Raw genomic sequence first — 25,505 nt, 5'->3', positions numbered from 1 at the left:
GATCGTCAATTTTAGGAGAAATATATTGAATATTCCACTTGTAATCTGATGGTCCTCTGGCTACCAGGCAATTGACTAAACCCATCATAATTATTTTATTGAGAAATGCTCCAAATGGAGGGGAAAGTAGTGTCTCCACTCTGCTACCCTGATTCCTGTGTTAGCAAATCTTCCTATATATTTAGGCTGAAATCCTGTCCCATTGACAAAGCTCCCATTAACTTCAATTAATTTAGTGGTGCCAAGATTTCATCTCTAAACTTTTTAGTATTATAATACAACAGACACTTCTATAACCCCTTCCATCCAAAGATCTCAAAAAGCTTTACAAATATTGAAGAATTAAGAGACACTACTCTCCAGTAATGTTGGTAAATATTACTGTTCTTGTTTTACGGATGGGACAGGGAACAAGTGACATTAAGTGATTCACCTAAGGTCATGCAGTAAGTCTGCAGTAGTCTCAGTTCTGTATTTTAGCCACTAGACAAAGATAATTTTCTCATAAATGGTCACAGTTATGGAATCTAAGGAATAAATAGTACAGCCTGAGACAAAATTCTCATTGATAAGAAAATAACTTGCCTGAGGGCTGCAAAATATGGCCCAAATTTTAGTAACTATAGTAATTACTGCATTCTAATATGCATCTTATTTGAACCAAACTTACACAGTAAAATGTGCAAGAGGAAAACCTACCTGTAATTTATTTGTTTCTTGTGCCTCTTTAAGAGATTCCAGATGTTCTTGGTTTTCCTGTATCAATGTCAGTATTTGATCCTGTAATACCTTCAGCTCAAGCTCCTTTTGACTGAATACTTCTTCGTCCGTAGCTAAAGCCTGCTAGATAACAAAAAGGAGATAGGGTGAGGATAGAAAGGTGTTATTCTGACAACAGAATAATGAAGAGATTCTTCATATGGTGTTAAGAAAAGCAGATCTGAACTGCAAAATTTCCCAAGGTATACCATTGGTAGATTTTCCATAAATGATGTGCTGATTCTAGTAGATCTTGAAGATGCAGTATCTCTAATTATTCCCTCAGTATTATTCATCATCTACTTACTTTTTTTTGATAAGTTCCTTTCTCCATATGATGGGGTGGAATAGGCCAAGAGGCCCCCAGCTGGAGGCCTCAGGGTCCTGCAACACCTGTCCCAGAAAAAGAGCAGTAGAGAGGTCCTCTAAGCTTCTTAGACAGATTGAGTGGGACATGGTGAATCTGGGGACGCTGCAAAGGGCTAGCCAATCAGTATAAAAGGAGCTGCAGTGCAGACCACAGTCAGTTCCTTGCTGGAGCTAGAGGAGTTCAGTTGGTGCTCTTGACTGGTCAAAGGGAACTGCAGCACCATGGACAGCTCAGTGCTGGCAGGGACTGGGAGAGCAAAAAGGAGCTCCTGGTTGGCTGCTGGGCCTGAACATAGAAGAGCCCTAAGGTAAGGTTGAAGGACTGGTGAAGGCTGGGGCCATGTGGAAGTGGCCCAGGGAACTGAAAACACTTTTGTTAAAGGGACACGGTGGCGTGTGGCTGCTATTCTTAGGGTCCCTGGGCTGGGACTTGGAGCAGTGGGTGGGCCCGGGTTCCCTCCCCCACCACCATAGGCCACTGGAAAAATGGCCTAGAATTGGACAGTGATAAACCCCAAGAAGGGGATCTGAATTACTTAGGGGCCCAGCTAGGTCAAAACCATTGCCTCCAGAGAAGAAGCCCTGGAAGTACGGCCTGGTCCTAGGGCTAGGACTGTTTAAAGACTGCAGTCACACCCAACCTGAAGGGGACACTCGCAAGAGGTAGGTGCATGCCATTACACTCCCTAAGAGAAATGCCAGTAACCAGAACTACTGTATGCAATGGTATATTAATACAATGCTGCTTTCAGCATGCATTAAAATTCAGTCACAAGATCCAAGCATTTTAACTGCAAGAGTAGTGCAAATCTCTCATAAAATAGTTAAGAAACTAACATTGCCTTCCTTGTTCTACAGCTGTGATGATAACCACATGAAAATTTCTTTTGATGTCTTTACAGGTGTATGAGCCAATGTTGGTCTAAGCAACTTCCAGAGTGCAGACGCTGCAGTAGCTGCATAGTGTATTTGAGCTCTGCACCCATGGATGCTTGGTAGATCATCAATGATCTTGGGGGGGGGGGGAAGAGTCTCTCTGATGAGGCTATTACATCTAACGGGCTCCCCAAAACCATTCTTTTCTCAGAGCAGATTCATAGAGAGTCACTCCACCCCAATTATCACATATTGCAATTGAGCACTGGTGAATGACTCCAGGAAAGCACAGAGCACGTTCAGTGCCTCAGCTGCAATTACAACAAAGACTAGGTACCTCTCCAGCTAAATGACAATTAGCCAAAGGACCCTTAAAAAGGAACAGCTTCAAAACAGAAATACCATCCAAGAAAAGAGATTGTGGGTGGAAAGGGGTCTGAGAATGTCCCACCTAGTAATTATGGGGATTGATGATTCACAGCTCAGATTGAACCACGAACAGAGGCATACACAACCTCCCAATAAAAAAACCAAGACAAAAGTATGCCCCTTCCATTTCTCCTGCCACTGAACTGATGAGGGATTCCCCAGGACTACAGCAGAGAGAAGGGCGTTAGATAGGGCATGTATGAGGCTGATTAGGGGCCAGAGGTTTGTTGAGCTCTACATCCAAAAAGCAACTCTATCACCCACGTGCAAAACAGGCCTGAGTCATCTGGATGATCCAGGACTGGTTAGCCTGGTTACAGCTGTTCTACCTACCTCTTGCTGACAAATACACTGAGATGGGCCAATTGTTAACATTATTTAAACTGATCATCCAAGCGATTTATGAACCATTACAAGATAGAACTTTATTCTGACTGTGTGCATCAAAGCACTGAAGTGTCTCTATCACTTCAAAAGTTAACTGACGCTTCAATTTCCTGGCCCACATTGGACCGGTAACATCATTCAGATTCCAGGCAATCGCTGAAAACCAAGAATTCTCCACTTCATATTCTGACCTGACTTAATTAATAGTAGAGAAAATAACAGCTAATAATAAAGATAAATATGCATGTTGTGGGCGAGATGTGAGAATAAGTAGTATGTTGTCCATTTACTTCCTTTTTGATTTTACATTCAAATACCAGAAAGCTGCACTCTTATGTATATGAAAGAAAATACAGCTACATCAAGAAACTGTTACAATAAACTATGCTAATTGTTAAAACAGAAGAGGACAATGAATTAACGTAAAGAATTTATCATATCCAAATAATTTTACTTAACATTCATAGGGAGGAAAAAAACATCCTGATAAATCTTACTTAATTTTTCCCATTATAGGGGTATATTTTTTTAAAAATTAAGATCAAAATTAGAATGTTATTATGATTTGCATTATTTATGAGGAACAGTAAAGTGTAATATGAATATATACTTGGAACTATTCACTGAGGAAGCATATTTTGACAAACTGAGCTGGAAATCTTAGAACATTTTTCCCTGCTCTACTATATTCTTGTTTATGTTGTATAAATATAGTTTAGCCACTGCTAAAGAGGCAAAACAGGATAATTCTCAGTGCTTGAAACACAGCAACAAGAAGGAGGAGTGGTTTGCCTGGCAACCTTACCTGTAAGCAATTAAACATGCACCCTAGACTCTCCAGAGAAGTAGGAGGTTTAAAATAATCCAGAGGGGGAAATCACAAGCAAAGAGAAAGATCATTCAGAGTTAAAGGAACCAAGAGTAGATGCATATGTTTCCTTTTAAACAAATTAAAAGAAAGCAATTGGAAGACATAATTTATATAGGCATTTCCCAAGAGAGAGTCTATAAACTGCATCAGAATTCATGTGCAAACCTCAAAGTAGGTTTCCCCAACAAAACAAGCATTTTGTTGCACTATTTATAACACATAGGAGCACAGATTCCTTCAATCACAAGATATAGACTCAGATTAGATTATTGTTGTTGACCTACTATTAATATTCTTATTCTTTTAATGCCACTTTCAGTCAGTTTTAAACTCTTGATTCAAATGTCTTAAGTTACACCATTAACTTTTGATTTGGTTAAAGCTGCATGGTTTAGTGTACTTTTTATTATCCATACAAAGCGTGTTAACATAACATTGTTTCCAAAAGTTCCACCTGCTAAGAGGCTGTCCCCCAAGAAGTTATGTATGTTTATCATGTAATATTTTGGGGGGGAGGAGAGGGGGTAGTCATGATTGAGATGGCAAAGAGCTCGTCTCTCTCAGCAGGTCATTGTCTAGCACTATTATGAGCTGAAAGGCTGCAACCTTATGTCTGCCTCTGAGAAAGAACTGTTCAAAGTTGCCAGCACAAGAGTTCCTCTCTCACCTCCTCCTAGATAGCAGTCCTGCTGGGAATCTCATACCTTCTTCAAAATTCTCACCTCAGCAGGAGAATTGAAAAGAAATGTTATGGCACCAAAAAGCAGAAGGCTGATATGTAACACAGAAATACACGTCCAAGGAGTGCTATGATAAGAAAACCTGTGAATAATGGATAACAAGAAAAAAACTGCAGTTTTGAGAAACACTATTTTTTTTCTTGAACGTTACAGCTCTCAGTCAACTAAGGATTTGACAAGTAAAAGAAAAACAGCTTTTTGTCAGTTATTTTTATTTTTGAAGTAGGCCTGTTAAGCAATTAAAAATTAATTGTGATTAATCGTGCTATTAAACAATAGAATACCATTTATTTTAAATATATTTGGATGTTTACTACATTTTCAAATATATTAATTTCAATTACAACAGAGAATACAGAGTGTAAAGTGCTCACTTTATATTTATTTTTATTACAAATATTTGCACTGTAAAAAACAAAAAGAAAATTTTTCAATTCACCTCATAAGTACTGCAGTGCAATCTCTTTATCATGAAAATTGAACTTACAAATGTAGAATTATGTAGAAAAAAACTGCATTCAAAAGTAAAACAATGTAAAACTTTAGGGCCTACAAGACCACGCAGTCCTACTTCTTGGTCAGCCAATTACTCAGACAAACAAGATAATGCTGCCTGCTTCTTGTTTACAATGTCACCTGAAAGTGAGAACAGGTGTTTGCATGGCACTGTTGTAGCTGACGTTGCAAGATATTTATGTGCCAGATGTGCTAAAGATTCACATGTCCTTTCAGGCTTCAACCACCATTCCAGAGGACATGCTTCCATACTGATGATGGGTTCTGCTTGATAATGATCCAAAGCAGTGCGGACTGACGCATGTTCATTTTCATCGTTTGAGTCAGATGCCACCAGCAGAAGGTTGATTTTCTTTTTTGGTGGTTCAGGTTCTGTAGTTTCTGCATTGGAGTATTGCTTTTTTAAGACTTCTAAAAGCATGCTCCACACCTCATCCCTCTCAGATTTTGGACGGCACTTCAGATTCTTAAACCTTGGGTCGAGTGCTGTAGCTGTTTTTAGAAATCTCACATAGGTACCTTTTTTGCGTTTTGTCAAATCTGCTGCGAAAGTGTTTTTAAAACGAACATGTGCTGGGTCATCATCCGAGACTGCTCTAACATGAAATATATGCAGAATGCGGATAAAACAGAGCAGGAAACATACAATTCTCCCCTCCAAGGAGTACAATCACGAATTTAACTGATGCATTTTTTTTTTTTTAAAATGAACATCATCAGCATGGAACCATGTCCTCTGGAATGGTGGCCGAAACACGAAGGGGCATACAAACGTTTAGCATATCTGGCATGTAAATACCTTGCAACACCAGCTACAAAAGTGCCATATGAATGCCTGTTCTCACATTCAGGTGACACTGTAAATAAGAAGCAGGCAGCAGTATCTCCTGTCAATGTAAACAAACTTGTTTGCCTTAGCAATTGGCAGAATAAGAAGTAGGACTGAGTGGACTTGTAGGCTCAAAGTTTTACACTGCTTTGTTTTTGACTGCAGTTATGTAATAAAAAAAGGTCTACATTTATAAGTTACACTTTCACGATAAAGAGATTGCACTTCAGTACTTGTATGAAGTGAACTGAAAAATACTGTTTCTTTTATCATTTTTACAGTGCAAATATTTGTAATAAAAATAATATAAAATGAGCACTGAGCACTTAGTATTCTGGGTTGTAATTGAAATCAATACTGAAAATGTAGAAAAACCTCCAAAATATTTAATAAATTTCAATTGTTATTCTATTGTTATAAGTGTGATTAATTTTTTTAATCACGATTAATTTTTTTGAGTTAATCACGTGAGTTAACTGCAATTAATTGACATCCCTATTTTGAAGGATAGCTTTTATTATTCTTGCGAAGGACTGACTTAATAAGTACTAGGTTAGACACTGATACTTGACACGACAGTGTTGAGGCCAAGTAAGTAGGTAGAGTGGATACAACTTGGCATCAGATGACCTATGTTGTCAACTTGTCTGTGGCTTTGATACATTGAGTTATACTGGTGGGATATAAAAAGAGATTTCTCACTTAACTTGACAGCTTCAGTTATCACTGTAAAGGAAAGAACTAACGGATGAGAGGTCATCATACTGTTATTCAAGCTCTTTAAAGCTGTAATGAAAATTCATTAGCCCGAGCATAAAATCTATTTGCCCACCTCTAACACAATGATGATTAATGTTTTAAATCACCTATCAAAATGAATAACTCACCCAAGTGAGCAGGCAAACAGAATTTTGCAATGCTGCTATTATTTAACTAGATCAAACCCTAGATAAAATGCAGATGATAGGGTTAAGTATTTTAAAACTTTCAAAGTCTAATGTGAATTCTACTAGTGGGCTACCCTTTCATGTAACAATACTTAAATTAATAAGTTATAGTTTAATACCTGGCATTTTTTTAGTTCCCTCTTCAGTTGAAGAATTGTAATATGATGTGGCTCTTCTTGGTCGCTTCCAATTCCACTATCAGTTCGTGGCATGACGAGAGCTACCTTCCTTAGCTCCTGTGCCATGTTGATCCAATCCTGCAGCTTCTCTTGTTGACGCCTTGTTAGGCTGGCAAAGTCATTTAGTTCAACTAGAAAGGGAAACGCTTCCTCTATGCAATTTCTGTAGTTGAAACATTCCACCTGAAGCTGGGAAAGCTGCTCCTCAAGAGAATGAATTCGAGTCCTATCTTCACTCATATCCTGTGATCCCTGGCTAGCATGGCTCATTACACTAACCTGCTGATTCTGCAAAGCTTCCCGGAGCAACTTGATCTCAAGTTCCATTTCATCAATCCGGTCCCGCTCAGGGTTGTAGTTTACAACTGGTTTATTTCTAATATTCTTGGCTCTGTTGGCATATTTGAGGGAATTTAAAGACTCATCAAAGTCAGATGAGGACGGATTTATACATGTTATCATGACCGTCTTGGCGTTTCCTCCTAAGGAGTCTTTCAGAATACGAGTAATTTTAGCATCCCTATATGGGATATGTACACTTTTTCTCTTTGGGTCTCCAAGAGCACTTATCACATTTCCCAAAGCCAACAAGCCACTGTTGATCTGAATTGATTCCTTGAACCGTTCACCAGTGTTCCCTGTTTTTGTCACCCTTTCTGATCCTGCCAAGTCCACAAAGTGAAACTTAGAAGCAATGATCTGGCCTGATCTCAGAGAGAAATCTTGCGCAGCAGCTACATTTTTCAGAGACTGTGTAGGTCGTTGCTGACAAATATTGATGGTAAAAATAGCATGAGATCGGCTGGAGTGCTCATTCATTTGTGTCGTACCTGTGTGGCGAGCTGCATTCCCACTTTCTAAAAGGCTCATCACTTCATCCACGCTTTCCACTTGGAAATCCTTGGCACCAACAATCACTACAAACATCAAGCCCAGGAAAGCATGAATAATGGGTTAACACTAAGTTCTCAGCAAAAGTTTACAGAAAAACAGTTTTTAGATAAAGTCATGAATAGTCAAACTAATCCACAAAAAAACACACTAAAAATCCAGCAAATAAAATTAGCTATAATAATGTGCACAAGTTCACATTAGCATATGAGCTCACAGCAAATACCTACAAGAAAAAGTTATATTAATGGAAGCACTGCATACAGCATATTAAACCTGTAGCATATGTATAAAATATATATATGTACTGTTAAAAAAATGCATTTTTACCTTTTTACAAAAAAGCTTGTTGAGACTTTATTTAAATCAATTAAAAAAACAACAAATGCAAGGTTACAGTGAAGACGTTAAACAAACAAAAGATAGAAAATTCAAAGTTATGGTTTTCACAACTTTGTCACTTTATACCTATATATTTGTATTATTGTCTATCAGCCTAATACAACAAACGCTTACATTTGTGAGTAATTTTACTCATGTGAGTAGTCCCACTGAAGTCAATGAACTATTCAGAGGCTAATTTGCAGGATTGGACCAGAGGGTATTAATGTTTATACTTCATTATATCTAGGAAATATGACCAAGTAACACTTACTTCAAGCAATTAATTTGAATTTCCTGAGCTCTTCAAATGTTTACATGCAGGTCTGTGCATACACAAAAGAACTGAGTGCAAAACTGGAGGACAAGATGATGCCATACTGAAAAATTGGGCCCCATGTGCAAGGGAGCATTGTGCCATGTTGCCTTGTGAGAAATTAGGAAAAAAAACAGTGTATCCCAGTGGTTCTCAACCAGGGGTACACATACCCCAGGGGGTAGATCAACTCATCTAGATATTTGCCTAGTTTTATAACAGGTTACATAAAAAGCACTAGCAAAGTCAGTACAAACTAAAATTTCATACAATGATTTGTTTATACTGCTCTATATACTATACACTGAAATGTTAGTACAATATTTATATCCCAATTGATTTCTTTTATAATTATATGGTAAAAATGGGAAATTAAGCAATTTTTCAGTAATTATGTGCTGTGACACTTTTTTTATGGGTTTTTTTTTTTTGTATTTTTATGTCAGATTTTGTAAGCAAGTAGTTTTTAAGTGAGGTGAAACTTGGGGGTACGCAAGACAAATCAGACTTCTGAAAGGGGTTGTCAAGGTTCCTTCCCCACTCTGAATTCTAGGGTACAGATGTGGAGACCTGCATGAAAACCCCCTAAGCTTATTTTTACCAGCTTAGGTTAAACCTTCCCCAAGGTACAAACTATTTTACCTTTTGCCCTTGGACTTTATTGCTGCCACCACCAAGTGTCTAACAAATATATAACAGGGAAAGAGTCCGCTTGGAAACGTCTTTCCCCCCAAAATCCTCCCAAACCCTACACCCCCTTTCCTGGGGAAGGCTTTATAAAAATCCTCACCAGTTTGCATCGGTGAACACAGACCCAAACCCTTGGATCTTAAGAACAAGGAAAAAGCAATCAGGTTCTTAAAAGAAGAATTTTAATTGAAGAAAAAGTAAAAGAATCACCTCTGTAAAATCAGGATGGTAAATACCTTACAGGGTAATCAGATTCAAAACATAGAGAATCCCTCTAGGCAAAACCTTAAGTTACAAAAAGACACGAATATACATTCCATTCAGCACAGCTTATTTTATCAGCCGTTTAAACAAAATGGAATCTAACGCATTTCTAGCTAGCTTACTTACCAAGTTCTAAGACTCCATTCCTTTTCTGTTCCCGGCAAAAGCATCACACAGAGAGAGAGCACCTTTGTTTCCCCCCCCCCCCCCCCAAGTTTGAAAGTATCTTGTCTCCTCATTGGTCATTTTGGTCAGGTGCCAGCAAGGTTATCCCTAGCTTCTTAACCCTTTACAGGTGAAAGAGTTTTTCCTCTGGCCAGGAGGGATTTAAAGGTGTTTACCCTTCCCTTTATATTTATGACAGGGGTACAGTAGCCTGGAAAGGTTGAGAGCCACTGGTGTATCCCATGTATACCACAGAATTTTACTTCATTTGAAAACATTTCTACAGTCAATATATTTGCTATCTTTGAGGATGCTGTCATAGCAAGCTCAGAATAATTAACTACAAAGAAGCTATGTTTAATTCATCACAGCAAAACAAACAAACAAAAATCCAAAATGTATAAAAAAATTTATCTTAATGGTGATAAAGGTTTCATGCTTGAATAACTTAAACACAGCTATATGGAATTTTACAAACTTGGTCTAAGAACAAGAATGAGAAATCTCAGTTCAAAAGGATAATTCCCCCCCACCCCAGTTAAAACGGACTGAAAATAGATGCTTATAATGGAAATTGCTTCTCAGCCGTAACTAGAACACTGTGGTAGCGATTCCATAATATGCTGCTTAAGGACCAAGGATTTTCTGAACAGCTTCCGCACCTCCTAGGTCTCTGTTTAATTGGATAGTTGAAAATACAGAAGTAATAAAGAATATTACTGTCCGAGATAGATTTTCCCCAGGATTTTACTGATGAATGGAAAGAGCTTGTCATAGAAGGATATGTGGTCAACTGAGGCTGATTAGAAATTTACGTGCATAAATGTTTGTACTAAAGAAGAGTAACTGATCCCTGCACAATAGTTTAAAATTTATTGATGGATTATTATTCAAAAACCCGTGTTCCACCAAGAACATTCTGTCATTCATCCATTTCAAAGCCACAAAGACTAGCAGTTTATCTCAGTATCAGACCATTCAAGATGAACTTTACATTTATCAATAAAATGTATCCCTACAATAGATCTCCCCTCGTTTCATAATATCTGTAATTGTCATAAATATAAAGGGAAGGGTAAACCCCTTTGAAATCCCTCCTGGCCAGGGGAAAGCTCCTCTCACCTGTAAAGGGTTAAGAAGCTAAAGGTAACCTCGCTGGCACCTGACCAAAATGACCAATGAGGAGACAAGATATTTTCAAAAGCTGGGAGGAGGGAGAGAAACAAAGGGTTTGTGTGTCTGTCTGTAGTCGTCTTGGCCGGGGACAGAACAGGAATGGAGTCTTAGAACTTTTAGTAAGTAATCTAGCTAGGTATGTGTTAGATTATGATTTCTTTAAATGGCTGAGAAAAGAATTGTGCTGAATAGAATAACTATTTCTGTCTGTGTATCTTTTTTGTAACTTAAGGTTTTGCCTAGAGGGGTTCTCTATGTTTTTTTAATCTAATTACCCTGTAAGATATATACCATCCTGATTTTACAGGGGGAATTTCTTTATTTCTATTTACTTCTATTTTTTATTAAAAGTCTTCTTGTAAAACACTGAATGCTTTTTCATTGTTCTCAGATCCAAGGGTTTGGGTTTGTGGTCACCTATGCAAATTGGTGAGGCTTTTTATCCAACATTTCCCAGGAAAGGGGGGGGTGCAAGTGTTGGGAGGATTGTTCATTGTTCTTAAGATCCAAGGGTCTGGGTCTGTAGTCACCTAGGCAAATTGGTGAGGCTTTTTACCAAACCTTGTCCAGGAAGTGGGGTGCAAGGTTTTGGGAAGTATTTTGGGGGGAAGGACGCGTCCAAACAGCTCTTCCCCAGTAACCAGTATTAGTTTGGTGGTGGTAGCGGCCATTCCAAGGATAACGGGGGTAATATTTGTTACCTTGGGGAAGTTTTGACCTAAGCTGGTAAAGATAAGCTTAGGAGGTTTTTCATGCAGGTCCCCACATCTGTACCCTAGAGTTCAGAGTGGGGGAGGAACCTTGACATGGTGGCACAGTGGTGGGATTAACCTGAAATCATTTTGAGATCCAGTTGAGATTTTTTGAACTAGAAATACAGATTTTAAAAAGGAATTTTTAGGAAGTCCAGAAGGCAGCTTTGAAACTGAAAGCAGCTTGGTTTCTCTCTGCTTTGTGGCCAAGCAGAGACAAAAGGGGATTATCTTGTGAATTGCAGGTTTTCTTTGCCTGGAGGCAGGGTACTTAACTCCTGCAGGGAAATTCACAGTCTTCCAACCCAGAGGTTTTTTTTTTTTTTCTTTTCTTCCTAAAAGTAAATAGGGGGTGTGTGCTCTACCCATTTGCCTGGAGACAAAAGTGGCAGGGTTTTTTTAGGATTTTGATTTTTTTTTTGTTTTACAAGGAGCACAGGTTTGAAAAGAAATTTTTTTTTTCTTTGGGCTGGGTAAGCAGTTTTCCAAGTAGTTGGAGGTTTTTTGCTTTAATTTGGGCCCAGAGCAGAGACAAGGGAATTGTCTTTTTCTGTAGGCTGACAATCACTATCAGAGAATAGGTATTCTATTCCAGCACAGCAAAATTTTACAGCCAAGTTTTGTTTGTTTATTTCTAAACCTCGGGTGTAAAGTTAGTTAAAAACAGAGAGGTTAGAATGGCCAAATCCTCAGCTCGACTACAGCTGGAATTAGCCAAATTGCAGGCTGAGGAAAAACAAAGGGAACATGAAAGACAGATAGAACTCATGCGGCTGAAGGAGGAGGAGAAGGAAAAAGAGAGGAAGCATGTGGAGGAGATGGAGAGGATAAAGGCCCAGCAGAATATACCAACAAACCCTAGCAATCCTTCTCCAGGTACCACTTCCCATCCCAGAAAGTTCCCCACCTACAAGGCAGGTGATGATACTGAGGCCTTCTTAGAAAACTTCGAAAGGGCCTGCCTTGGGTACAACATCTCTACTGACCAATACATGGTAGAGCTGAGGCCGCAGCTCAGTGGACCCTTAGCTGAGGTGGCAGCTGAAATGCCTAAAGAACATATGAACAAGTATGAACTGTTTAAATCCAAGGCGAGAGTCAGAATGGGGATAACACCCGAGCAGTCTCGTCGGAGGTTCAGAGCCCTAAGGTGGAAACCAGACATGTCATTTACCCGACATGCCTACCACATTGTAAAACATTGGGATGCCTGGATATCAGGAGCAAGTGTTGAATCTCCAGTAAATTTGCCCTTCCTAATGCAAATGGAACAATTCTTAGAGGGTGTTCCTGAGGAAATAGAAAGATACATCCTAGATGGGAAACCCAAAACTGTAATTGAGGCAGGAGAGATTGGAGCCAGATGGGTGGAGGTGGCAGAGAAGAAGAAAACTGGTCGCAGTTGGAGCGGAGACCAGAAGGGACCACCCCAGACCACACCCTATTACCGGGGGCCGCCCAAAGCCCCACCTACCTCCCAAAGAACCCTCCAGACCCCTTATCGTCCCACCACCCCGTTCTCCAGCAACCCTCCTCGCCCCAGTGACCCGTCAGCTGGACGATGTTTTAAGTGTAACGAGCTGGGGCATGTAAAGGCCAACTGCCCCAAGAACCCCAACAGATTACAGTTCATTGCACCGGAATCACACCAGAGGTCCACAGGCCCAGATACCTCCCAGATACCCTTGGAGCGGAGGGAAACTGTGAGTGTGGGCGGGAAGAAGGTCACCGCGTGGAGGGACACCGGAGCACAAGTGTCAGCTATCCATGCTTCCTTAGTGGACCCCAATTTAATCAACCCAGAGATCCAAGTGACGATTCAACCCTTCAAGTCCAACTCTTTCAATTTGCCTACAGCCAAGTTGCCTGTCCAGTACAAGGGCTGGTCAGGAATGTGGACTTTTGCAGTCTATGATGATTATCCCATCCCCATGCTGTTGGGGGAAGACTTGGCCAATCATGTGAAGCAGGCCAAGAGGGTGGGAATGGTCACCCGCAACCAGGCTAAACAAGCCGTGAGGCCTAGCTCTGTTCCGGAAACTTCTATCAGGACCCAGTCAGAGGTGATGGACCTGGACCCCAGGCCAATGTCTGCAACAGCAGTAGTGGATCCAGTCCCAGAGACCCAGACGGAACCAGTCCCAGAACCGGAACCAGCCGAACAACCAACACCAGACCCCGTGTCAGCACTGAATCCAGTACTTGCAACCTCAACACCAGAGGGCCCCACCGAACCTGAACTGGCAGCAGCCGATAACCCTACACAAGAGGCTCAGCCGGAGCCTGAATCCCAACATAGTACACCAGCGGAGAGCGGTTCACAGTCAACAGAAACAGCTCCATCCCCTATATCGCTTCCAGAGGGACCAAGCCTAGGTCCACAATCCCATGAGGAACTGATGTCTCCAGCATCAAGGGAACAGTTCCAGACCGAACAGGAAGCAGATGAAAGCCTCCAGAGAGCTTGGACGGCGGCACGGAGCAACCCACCGCCTCTCAGCTCTTCTAATCGATCCAGGTTTGTTGTAGAAAGAGGACTTTTATACAAGGAAACTCTTTCTGGGGGACACCAGGAAGACTGGCATCCTCAGAGACAGTTGGTAGTTCCAACTAAATACCGGGCCAAGCTCTTGAGCTTAGCCCATGATCACCCTAGTGGCCATGCTGGGGTGAACAGGACCAAAGACCGTTTGGGGGGGTCATTCCACTGGGAGGGAATGGGCAAGGATGTTTCTACCTATGTCCAGTCTTGTGAGGTGTGCCAAAGAGTGGGAAAACCCCAAGACCAGGTCAAAGCTCCTCTCCAGCCACTCCCCATCATTAAAGTTCCATTTCAGCGAGTAGCTGTGGATATTCTGGGTCCTTTTCCGAAAAAGACACCCAGAGGAAAGCAGTACATACTGACTTTCATGGATTTTGCCACCCGATGGCCGGAAGCAGTAGCTCTAAGCAACACCAGGGCTAAAAGCGTGTGCCAGGCACTAGCAGACATTTTTGCCAGGGTAGGTTGGCCCTCCGACATCCTCACAGATGCAGGGACTAATTTCCTGGCAGGAACTATGAAAAACCTTTGGGAAGCTCATGGGGTAAATCACTTGGTTGCCACTCCTTACCATCATCAAACAAATGGCATGGTGGAGAAGTTTAATGGAACTTTGGGGGCCATGATACGTAATTTCGTAAATGAGCACTCCAATGATTGGGACCTAGTATTGCAGCAGTTGCTCTTTGCCTACAGAGCTGTACCACATCCCAGTTTAGGGTTTTCCCCATTTGAACTTGTATATGGCCGTGAGGTTAAGGGGCCATTGCAGTTGGTGAAGCAGCAATGGGAGGGATTTACACCTTCTCCAGGAACTAACATTCTGGACTTTGTAACCAACCTACAAAACACCCTCCGAACCTCTTTAGCCCTTGCTAGAGAAAACTTACAGGATGCTCAAAAAGAGCAAAAAGCCTGGTATGATAAACATGCCAGAGAGCGTTCCTTCAAAGTAGGAGACCAGGTCATGGTCTTAAAGGCGCTCCAGGCCCATAAAATGGAAGCATCGTGGGAAGGGCCATTCGTGGTCCAGGAGCGCCTGGGAGCTGTTAATTATCTCATAGCATTCCCCACCTCCAACCGAAAGCCTAAGGTGTATCATATTAATTCTCTAAAGCCCTTTTATTCCAGAGAATTAAAGGTTTGTCAGTTACAGCCCAGGGAGGAGACGACGCTGAGTGGCCTGAAGGTGTCTACTACGAAGGGAAATGTGCTGGTGGTGTGGAAGAGGTGAACCTCTCCATGACCCTTGGGCGTATGCAGCGACAGCAGATCCAGGAGCTGTGCACTAGCTACGCGCCAACGTTCTCAGCCACCCCAGGACTGACTGAACGGGCATACCACTCCATTGACACAGGTAATGCTCACCCAATTAGGGTCCAACCTTACCGGGTGTCTCCTCAAGCTAAAACTGCTATAGAACGGGAGATCCAGGATATGTTACAGATGGGGGTAATCCGCCCCTCTGAAAGTGCATGGGCATCTCCAGTGGTTCTAGTTCCCAAACCAGATGGGGAAATACGTTTTTGCGTGGACTACCGTAAGCTAAATGCTGTAACTCGCCCAGACAACTATCCCATGCCACGCACAGATGAACTATTAGAGAAACTGGGAAGGGCCCAGTTCATCTCTACCTTGGACTTAACCAAGGGGTACTGGCAGGTACCGCTAGATGAATCTGCCAAGGAAAGGTCAGCCTTCATCACACATCTCGGGCTGTATGAATTTAATGTACTCCCTTTCGGGCTGCGAAATGCACCCGCCACTTTCCAAAGACTTGTAGATGGTCTCCTAGCGGGATTAGGAGAATATGCAGTCGCCTACCTTGACGATGTGGCCATATTTTCGGATTCCTGGGCAGACCACCTGGAACATCTACAAAAAGTCCTTGAGCGCATAAGGGAGGCAGGACTAACTGTTAAGGCTAAGAAGTGTCAAATAGGCCTAAACAGAGTGACTTACCTTGGACACCAGGTGGGTCAAGGAACTATCAGCCCCCTACAGGCCAAAGTGGATGCTATCCAAAAGTGGCCTGTCCCAAAGTCAAAGAAACAGGTTCAATCCTTCTTAGGCTTGGCCGGTTATTACAGACGATTTGTACCGCACTACAGCCAAATCGCTGCCCCACTGACAGACCTAACCAAAAAGAAACAGCCAAATGCTGTTCAGTGGACCGGAAAGTGTCAGAAGGCCTTTAACAAGCTTAAAGCGACACTCATGTCTGACCCTGTACTAAGGGCCCCAGACTTTGACAAACCGTTCCTAGTAACCACAGATGCATCCGAGCGTGGTGTGGGAGCAGTTTTAATGCAGAAAGGACCTGATCAAGAATTCCACCCTGTAGTGTTTCTCAGCAAAAAACTGTCTGAGAGGGAAAGCAACTGGTCAGTCACTGAAAAAGAATGTTATGCCATTGTCTACGCTCTGGAAAAGCTACGCCCATATGTTTGGGGACGGCGTTTCCACCTGCAAACCGACCATGCTGCACTAAAGTGGCTTCACACCGTCAAAGAAACTAACAGAAAACTTCTTCGGTGGAGTTTAGCTCTCCAAGATTTTGATTTCGACATCCAACACATCTCAGGAGCTTCTAACAAAGTGGCTGATGCACTCTCCCGTGAAAGTTTCCCAGAATCAACTGGTTAAAATCGTCCTTGAGATGTGGAAAATATTGTTAGTCTTTATGTACTTGGTAGTATATTTAGAGATGCATGTGTCTTATTAACTCTGTTTTCCTAGAGCTCCAGGAAGAAATCCCAGCCAGTGTTTCACCCTAGCTGAGATTTGGGGGGCGTGTCATAAATATAAAGGGAAGGGTAAACCCCTTTGAAATCCCTCCTGGCCAGGGGAAAGCTCCTCTCACCTGTAAAGGGTTAAGAAGCTAAAGGTAACCTCGCTGGCACCTGACCAAAATGACCAATGAGGAGACAAGATACTTTCAAAAGCTGGGAGGAGGGAGAGAAACAAAGGGTTTGTGTGTCTGTCTGTAGTCGTCTTGGCCGGGGACAGAACAGGAATGGAGTCTTAGAACTTTTAGTAAGTAATCTAGCTAGGTATGTGTTAGATTATGATTTCTTTAAATGGCTGAGAAAAGAATTGTGCTGAATAGAATAACTATTTCTGTCTGTGTATCTTTTTTGTAACTTAAGGTTTTGCCTAGAGGGGTTCTCTATGTTTTTGAATCTAATTACCCTGTAAGATATATACCATCCTGATTTTACAGGGGGAATTTCTTTATTTCTATTTACTTCTATTTTTTATTAAAAGTCTTCTTGTAAAACACTGAATGCTTTTTCATTGTTCTCAGATCCAAGGGTTTGGGTTTGTGGTCACCTATGCAAATTGGTGAGGCTTTTTATCCAACATTTCCCAGGAAAGGGGGGGGTGCAAGTGTTGGGAGGATTGTTCATTGTTCTTAAGATCCAAGGGTCTGGGTCTGTAGTCACCTAGGCAAATTGGTGAGGCTTTTTACCAAACCTTGTCCAGGAAGTGGGGTGCAAGGTTTTGGGAAGTATTTTGGGGGGAAGGACGCGTCCAAACAGCTCTTCCCCAGTAACCAGTATTAGTTTGGTGGTGGTAGCGGCCATTCCAAGGATAACGGGGGTAATATTTGTTACCTTGGGGAAGTTTTGACCTAAGCTGGTAAAGATAAGCTTAGGAGGTTTTTCATGCAGGTCCCCACATCTGTACCCTAGAGTTCAGAGTGGGGGAGGAACCTTGACAGTAATTAATAAGTGTTTTTTCTTTTAAGAGAAGACAAGAACATTTGCATTTGCTTTCATAAACTTGCACTTAGAACGAAATATTCTTTCAAGCATATAAGTAGGAGCAAATTTAATAAATTTTTGAGTTCAAATAGGCTTCTCTACCTGTGTTTCCCTTTTCATCTTCTCTGATGTGTAAATCTTTCATAGAAGTCTCTAACTCCAGCAGATCTCTGAGTTCTTCCTTGTAGACCTCTATATAAGATACTTTCACACTGAAGTCAATATTATGGTTTTCAGAGATGCTCTGAAATAGTTCCTGTATAGCACGTGGAATGATACCTTTTTCATCCTCTCCAACCGATGCTAAAATATAAACAGAAACGTCACCAGACTTGCAGTGAATATATCTTTAGTACAAACTATAAAGTTTAAACTTCTGAAACATGAACAAAAGTCTGTGGCCAGTAGCGCTAAGCCACCCATGAATCTGAAGAATTTAGTCCTGTCAAACAGTCACAATATATCAATACTATTGAATGGCTGAATATTTGTTTACAATCCTTAACAGGATTCATAATCAAGCTCCAATAAATTACTTGTTAATATAAACTGGAGGGCAACATGATGGGTGGTTCAGGAGTCAAATGCATCACTATTATAAGCCTATATTTCTCATGAGCCACATTTTACACTCAGTGATTACTGATGGCCAGGACATTGCACAATTTTACGACAACCTCAATTTTCAGTAGATACCTCTTGCTCCAATAAGGGTACAACAGTAGTTCAGTAAGTTCCCATGTGCCGGAAATAGAAGACAATATTTAGGAGCACTTCTTGTTCTTTCAACCAACATATGGCTCACCAATGCCATGTCAAACTCCTGCTTTTAAATATCAGAAAGGATCTCAGATGTTACTTATTCCACAGTATGGAAATTGGTTGGGCCTTGATAAGAGGCTTCTGAGTGGCTCACACCTTCTAACCAAGAAAATTAGAAATTGTCCCATCTAATCAGTGACTCAATAGGTATATATGAAAAAAATTGCTGAGCTTTGAACAGCTTTGTACTGTGGCACCTGCTATTTAATGCTTCTAGGTAACTCAGGCTTAATATTCAATAACCATGGTTAGTCAAAAGATGACAAGAAATTAAAAGAATTAAGAATAAAGAGGATTTTAATTTTTACTGAGATTTTTAAAATAATCTATTTATATCCACTTGGAAAGGTGAAATTAAAAAAAGAACTGCCATGTTATAATTTGGGATTTTCTATTAGGAGAATTAACACCTGAAAACAGTGAACATGGTCAAGGGAGGGAATCTAATCTTCAAATGATTCAATTTAAACACAGAAAAAAAAAGATAGTACGACCCAGTTAGTCGGAAAGATAAAAGACTGTTTTCCATATTTTAGAATAATATGCTGATTACCTGATGATGTCGCCAATATTTAAACAGCAGGAGTCTAATCTGGAATCTTGAACCACAAAGACATTGAAATAAGAAATGTCTTACCATCTTGTTTTCTATTATAAAATTCTACAGCAGCAGCATGCTCTAACAGGAATAGAATTCCAATGATAATAAATAATAATAATAATGTCTGATAACTCAGAATGATGATGGTTAAGAGAGCTGTCATTTCTGGGGTAATTTTGCCAGTAAAGATCAGATGTTTGCCATTTTAAACCAAAATTCTGATCTCTATGATACTGATCTCATACTAAAAGTGTATCCTTTTTTAGGCCATCAGATGAAGACAGAGGGCCAAATTCATAGGTGAGTCTAAAGGAATCTAAGGTGGTGTACTTCCTACCTCCTGACATCCTCAACATGTAAATGACAATTTCAAACTTCATTACACTCAGTTTGAGTCTAAGGAGAGGCTACATCTGTGTAATTTTCATGCTGAGGGAACCAAAAGGAAGTGTATATTACAATGGCCTAGACTCACTCAGATTCACTAATATACTAATGCTAAAATAATATTTTCTCAACTCTTACTTTAGATAAAGATGTAAGCAGACTCTACATTGAATACTACATTCTGAACAGACTCTTACGGTGCTCAAATGAATTATTTGAAGAGCACAAAAATATTCTGGGCACGCAAATACTATAGTGATGGATATGCTAGAAATACCTAAAGTAGATTAGATAGATTTGCTCACCATTGCTTTTTTTAGTTAATACCTAATAAAGTTAAGAGCAAACAGGTTAAAATAAATGAGATCTTGATGCTCAAGCACAGGCTGGGATTAAATTTGGAAGATGAGAGCAAATAGTTGCACATCTAAAACAATCCTATTTTAAATGTGGGTCAAATCCAGAAGCTCCAACCAACCTCATATCAGTGGCTGGCACTGTCAATGTTGGGGGTGTGTGGAGGAGGAAAAGCACTTCATATGACATTTCTCAGGGTTCTTGAGTACAGTCTAATTTAAGGTAAACCCCTGTTCTGGATAGCTCATCTCACGGATGTTTAGTCAGAAGAGTATATTAGTTTATAGCAGTGTTCTCTATTAGCCTTTTAACTGTTTTCTGACAGTAGCACAGAGCTTAGATACTGTGGCAATGAACACTGTAGAAACTTCTCAGATATAGATAGACTGTAGTGCTCTCTATGCTGCATAGACACAGTTGTTGGAATTATTTATTGCAAGTGGAGCCAGCCCAGTGTTCTAATAGGAAAAGTCAATCAAGCAGCAAAAAACAAACAAAAAACCCCACACACAAACAAAAACCTAACAGCCAGCCTGAACAACTATTCGCCTCAGGTGTTTAAAAATACACCTGTAAAATATAGTTATTTCACAACTATCACATAGCCTTCCATGTATTATTTATTTGGTTTAGGCAAGTACACTAGTCACAAATCACAAAAACAAATTAAACTTTCCAAAACATACCAATGTGACCTCCACCAATGGTGTACGTCTTCCCAGACCCTGTCTGTCCATAAGCAAAAACTGTAGCATTATATCCTTCAATCAAAGACACCACTAAAGGCTTAATGCAAGTTGTATAAACTTCATCTTGAGTTGAATTTTTGCCAAATACAAAATCAAACGTGAAGACACGGTCTTTCCCAATGATAACTTGTTGTGTGTTTGGAACCAGTCTCATGCATACTTGATGGTTGTGAAGAATCTCTTTGGAAAGCAGAGGTCTTATTCTTATGGCAACTTTAACTGGAATCTCTTCCATGACAGCCTCCAATTTTAACACTTAACCTGAAAAATTTTCTTATGGTTCTTGTCTTCACAGCATTCTCAATCTTCTGCATCTAAGAAACAAAGTTTTCTGAAATACACAGTGAACAGAAGTTCATTTCCCAGTGACTTAGTTAACTAAACTGAGTGAGTTTCTGTCCTGTAAAAATGGCATAGAAGGCTCCAGTCCCATATTCCTTCAGTTTATAGGTAATTTTCCCCCCCTCTTAATTACCAGACCAGCAAATTCGACCTGGAATCTGAAAGCCAAGTGATTTCTTTCTGGACATGGCATGATTACATTAAGTCAGCTGTTCTCAAACAGGGGGCATTCCCCCCTGGGGAGGCTTGCTAAACTTTCTATGGGGGTACAGTGAGCCTTCCCGTTCACTCACAGGGTTACAACACCACTCAGTGAAATTTAGCCCATCTGCCACACCATCTGACAGTGGGGTGGCTAGGACAAATTTCACCGAGTGGTATTGCGACATAGAGCAATGCCCACTAGCACTCTTCAATGCTGAAATTGAGAAATACTGCCCTGAAAACTTTGTGGATACTAAGGCATGTGCTTTTAAAAGGTTTCCTAGCCTATGCACAGGACTGATTTATTTCTAGTAGAATTCCCTTTATTGGAATCAATGTATTAATAGCCCCAATTCCACCTAGATTACATTGGAAAGTCCCATTTTGTAAGGATGGGGAGGGGAGGTGGTGGAATCTCCTTCCTTAGAAGTTTTTAAGGTCAGGCTTGACAAAGCCTTGGCTGGGATGATTTAATTGGGGATGGGTCCTGCTTTTGAGCAGGGGGTTGGACTAGATGACCTCCTGAGGTCCCTTCCAACCCTGATATTCTATGATTCCAAGTTAAAAAAAAAAGTTATGTGGGAGGATGGCATAATTTCAAAAAGGTTGAGAACCTGTACATTAAGTAATAGAGACAGCACCGTGAGAGCTTACTTATCAATTCTGTTGATGAAGCACGTGCTCAGAATTAATCCAACTCACTCTCCAACAGCTATATTAGCTCTGTAGGGGAAACAGAAGTAAAAGCACATTAAAAATGTCTTCCACTTACATAAGATAAGTAGACAGGACTTGAAAAGCACACGGGAAACAGATTAGTTGCATATGACAAGAAGGTGTAATTTTAAATACTTCTCTGATTATTATACTTTAAGAAGCCTGATGCAGAAGTCAGGCCTTTTTAATCAGTGTTAAGTACCTACCTAATTAAAATGACAGTTTTGTTTTTTGTTTTCATTTGTTTTTTGAAAACAGGTAACTTATAGCAATTGTGGTTCCTTGTGTTGCCCTCTGCATATTCACTCTTATGGGATGTTCCTCCTCCCACAGCTACTTTCAAGAACCTTCTGGAAAGCTGAGTTTGTCAGGCATGGATGGACACCCCCTCAGGACACCAAAGGTTCAGAGTTTAAGTTATGGAAAGGCTGCGTGACCACAACGACTTCAGTTCCAAGAGTCCCATGAGAGCAGAAATGAGGGGAAGAAGTAGTTCTTGTGGGTTGCATTGTTTGCTAGACTTCCATATATAGGAATACGTAAAGGCTAGCTTGTCATATAAATAGTAGGTATGGATTTCCTGCCTTTTAATACTTTAGAATCAAAGCCTAAATAAAAAGTTTTATAACTAGCTTTTTCTTGAGGTTTGGTGTAACCACAAATTTAGTATCACTTTAGTATTGGATATGTTCACTGTCATGATCACTTTTCACGAACTATATTCTGCAGTTGCAGAGAGATGGATCCAAAGGTCTAAAAGATGTTTTCACTATTTTATAAACTGGACCCCTATTTAAGTATTCTTTTTTAATTGACAATAGTGAGTGGAAATGAGTGCCCCAGGAATCAAACTGAAAGCAGAACAAGTAGTAGATTCCAAGTGGCATTGTACTGTAGCTACTATATATGGGAGGGATGGGGAAGAAGGATTTGTTTGTTATTTAAATGGTGCCTGTTTATAGAAAGAGAGATGATTTCCCTATATAAGGAACTTACTAGGGTCTCATAACAATATTATGTACACTGTTGGTTACTGAACTTTTTTTAATTAAAAAAAAGCACACAAAACTCTCAAACATAAGAGAGTCCAGAGTTGGGGCAACAGGGGTATTAGATGAAATATCTTACAAGATCACTTCTAAACATTTTCAGCATAGACAAAAAAGTCTTTAAAGAAACCTGATTGTGGTTTACAAATACACAGAATAGAGTCTCTCTACAAGCATAGAGCACAGGTACAACCGTTTGTAGTATGCAGAGTAGAAAGAATTCTATTGTCTGATGGCTCAGCACAAGCAAACCCCAGTCCACACAAATAAAATATATATATATTTTTTTAATTATTTCTACACAGAATTGTTTTTAGTCTGAATGAAAATATCATGAGCTCTTTAGAAACCACTAACTGAAATATAAATCAGTATTTATACCTGCCAAATGTATTAGCTTTTACAGTATTAAACAAACAAACAAAAAAAAACTACCTCCATGGACCATTACCTTGTTATCACAAAGAATTTTGGAAAGTTGTGGAAAATACAATGAGTGCAGAGCCTTTAATTAATAGGGGATCAGGTCTCTAAAATGAGAATCAGGAGATCTGACTTCTGGGTTCATTCAGCTTTCATGTTAATATTTAGCAACTGAAATATTTAATGCAAGAATATGGCTAAAAGTTCTTCCTTTGTTCACCTAGTGCCAATATTATGCACATGTATTATGCTAATATATTTACTTATTATCTGAAATATTGGATTTCCCCATCCTCCCCCAGACACACACCACAATCCGAAAGACAGACTGGCACACAGATGTAACATAAATATATAATTTTAAGAAGTCTATTATGAATTACTCATATAACCAGTCATAATACACATGCAGATGTCACAGTTTGTCTCTCTGCTCAATCATTATAATTAATTATTATTATTAAAATCGGGTGCAGAAATCATCCTCAGACTAAACCTGGGTTCAGCTAACAAAAAAGCCGCTTTGCTGCACTGTGTTTGGAAAGGGGTCCCCTGCGTGGTGTGGTGCCAGAAAACCCTTGGGAATGCCATTGTAGCTCCCTAACCCAGTGCTCGAGAACCACCTGCTAAGACAGGGCGCAGGCCTGGGGGGACCCAGGAGACTTGGCTCCCAGACCTGGCTGTGCCACTGGCCTTGGGCACGTTGCTTAACTTCTCCACCCTTCTTCAGCGCCCGGCCTGTGACACGGGGATCAGGCTGCTCCTCCCCGGCGCGGCTCCTCGGCTGAGCAGCGTCACTGCTCGGTGCTATGCCCGAGCGGGACGGGCAGCGTGTGGCTCCTACCGGGCCGGGGGGTGCCCAGCTTTTCTCCCTTTTTCTCTCCCCTTGGGGAAGGCCCCCACGCCGGCCCGTCTGCTGGCGGGGCCGGTGCCAGGCACAGGAGAGGGCTGGGAAGGGAAGCACCGACCCGCGGGGCTGCGGCAAACCCACCTGCTGCTGCTGCTGGGCACGGGCGGAGAGTGACGCAGGCCGCTCCCCGCCACTCCCCTTCTGTTTACACGCGGTCACCAGGCAACAGCGGAACCTTCCGGCCCGGCGGCGGTCAGCGAGTCCGAGGCCTCTGCCGCCCCCAAGAGCGGCGCTTCCCGCCCCGCCCGGCGCAGTGCCCCCTACAGGACCCTGCGAGCGCCGCTGCCCGGCCGCGCCGCTCCCGTGTGTGGGTGGCCCTGCAGGAGGCCGCCCCCGCCGCCGGCTTCAAGCCCCAGACCCGAGCGACTGGCTGCGGGGCTTCGCCTTCCGTCCCACTTGGGCCATGTGAGGAAGCTGGGCCTCAGTCTGCGCCCCCTCAGTCTGGCTCAGCTCAGGCCTCAGCACTTCCCGCCGTGCCACAGGGCTCCCTCCCCGCCACCAGTTCGGGGGGGGGGGGGGTGGTCCACATTTTAATTTAATTTTAAATAAAGCTTCTTAAACATTTTAAAAACCTAATTTACTTTACATACAACAGTGTAGTTATATGTTCTAGACTTATAGAGAGAGACCTTCTAAAAATATTAAAATGTATTGACTGGCACACGAAACCTTACATTAGAGTGACTAAATGAAGACACAGCCCACCACTTCTGAAAGGTCGCTAAGCCCTGAGCTGGAGCCACTCACCCCAGGCTAGGTCTCCAATGGCCATGTCCCTGCTACATGTTCAAAAATCAGGCCTCAAAATATCATGAGACAAGAGTGGTTGTTTTTTTTCAGTCTTAAAAAAAAAATTATGCCTTGGCACATCTGCTTTCTGAGCTGCTGGAGAGGGGTAGGTGGAGGGACGAGCCTAGGGCAATCCTGATCGAGCTGCTCTCTGCACACTTCCCCCTCCCCGGGGTTAGAATTGTACTTTAAGAACAAAAAATAAAGTTGAGATTCTCAATCATTGGCTCCAGAAACTGTGGCTTTAAATAAACAACCAAATATTGCAAGACTTGTGATAAAATCATTAAGAGTTGGCAGGATGGCATC

General features: G+C 41.3%; 1 protein-coding gene across 4 annotated transcripts in view; it reads right to left on the bottom strand.

Moving 5' to 3' along the window:
• Positions 1-24,606, bottom strand: part of KIF27 (kinesin family member 27) — a 52,255-nt gene extending 27,649 nt beyond the window's left edge. The window contains exons 1-7 of one of the 4 annotated variants that reach the window (XM_084628636.1): positions 24,489-24,606; positions 21,963-22,031; positions 20,700-21,076; positions 17,949-18,149; positions 7,733-7,819; positions 6,843-7,564; positions 700-843 (exon numbers count right to left, since the gene is read on the bottom strand). In XM_084628636.1, the coding sequence (XP_084484762.1) occupies positions 700-843; positions 6,843-7,564; positions 7,733-7,819; positions 17,949-18,149; positions 20,700-20,997 (1,452 nt within the window). In that variant the 5' untranslated portion in view covers positions 20,998-21,076; positions 21,963-22,031; positions 24,489-24,606. Of the gene's footprint in view, positions 1-699; positions 844-6,842; positions 7,820-17,948; positions 18,150-20,699; positions 21,094-21,962; positions 22,032-24,173; positions 24,335-24,488 lie in introns of those variants that run through there. The other 3 variants (XM_084628635.1, XM_084628633.1, XM_084628634.1) reach the window with 3 other exon arrangements.
• Positions 24,607-25,505: the final 899 nt, after the last annotated feature.

The sequence above is a fragment of the Lepidochelys olivacea genome, assembly GCF_965140295.1.
Source record: "Lepidochelys olivacea isolate rLepOli2 genome assembly, chromosome: 5".
NCBI lineage: Eukaryota > Metazoa > Chordata > Testudines > Cheloniidae > Lepidochelys > Lepidochelys olivacea.
Note: the sequence above shows the minus strand (reverse complement) of the source record. Positions and strands in the feature narration are given on the sequence as shown.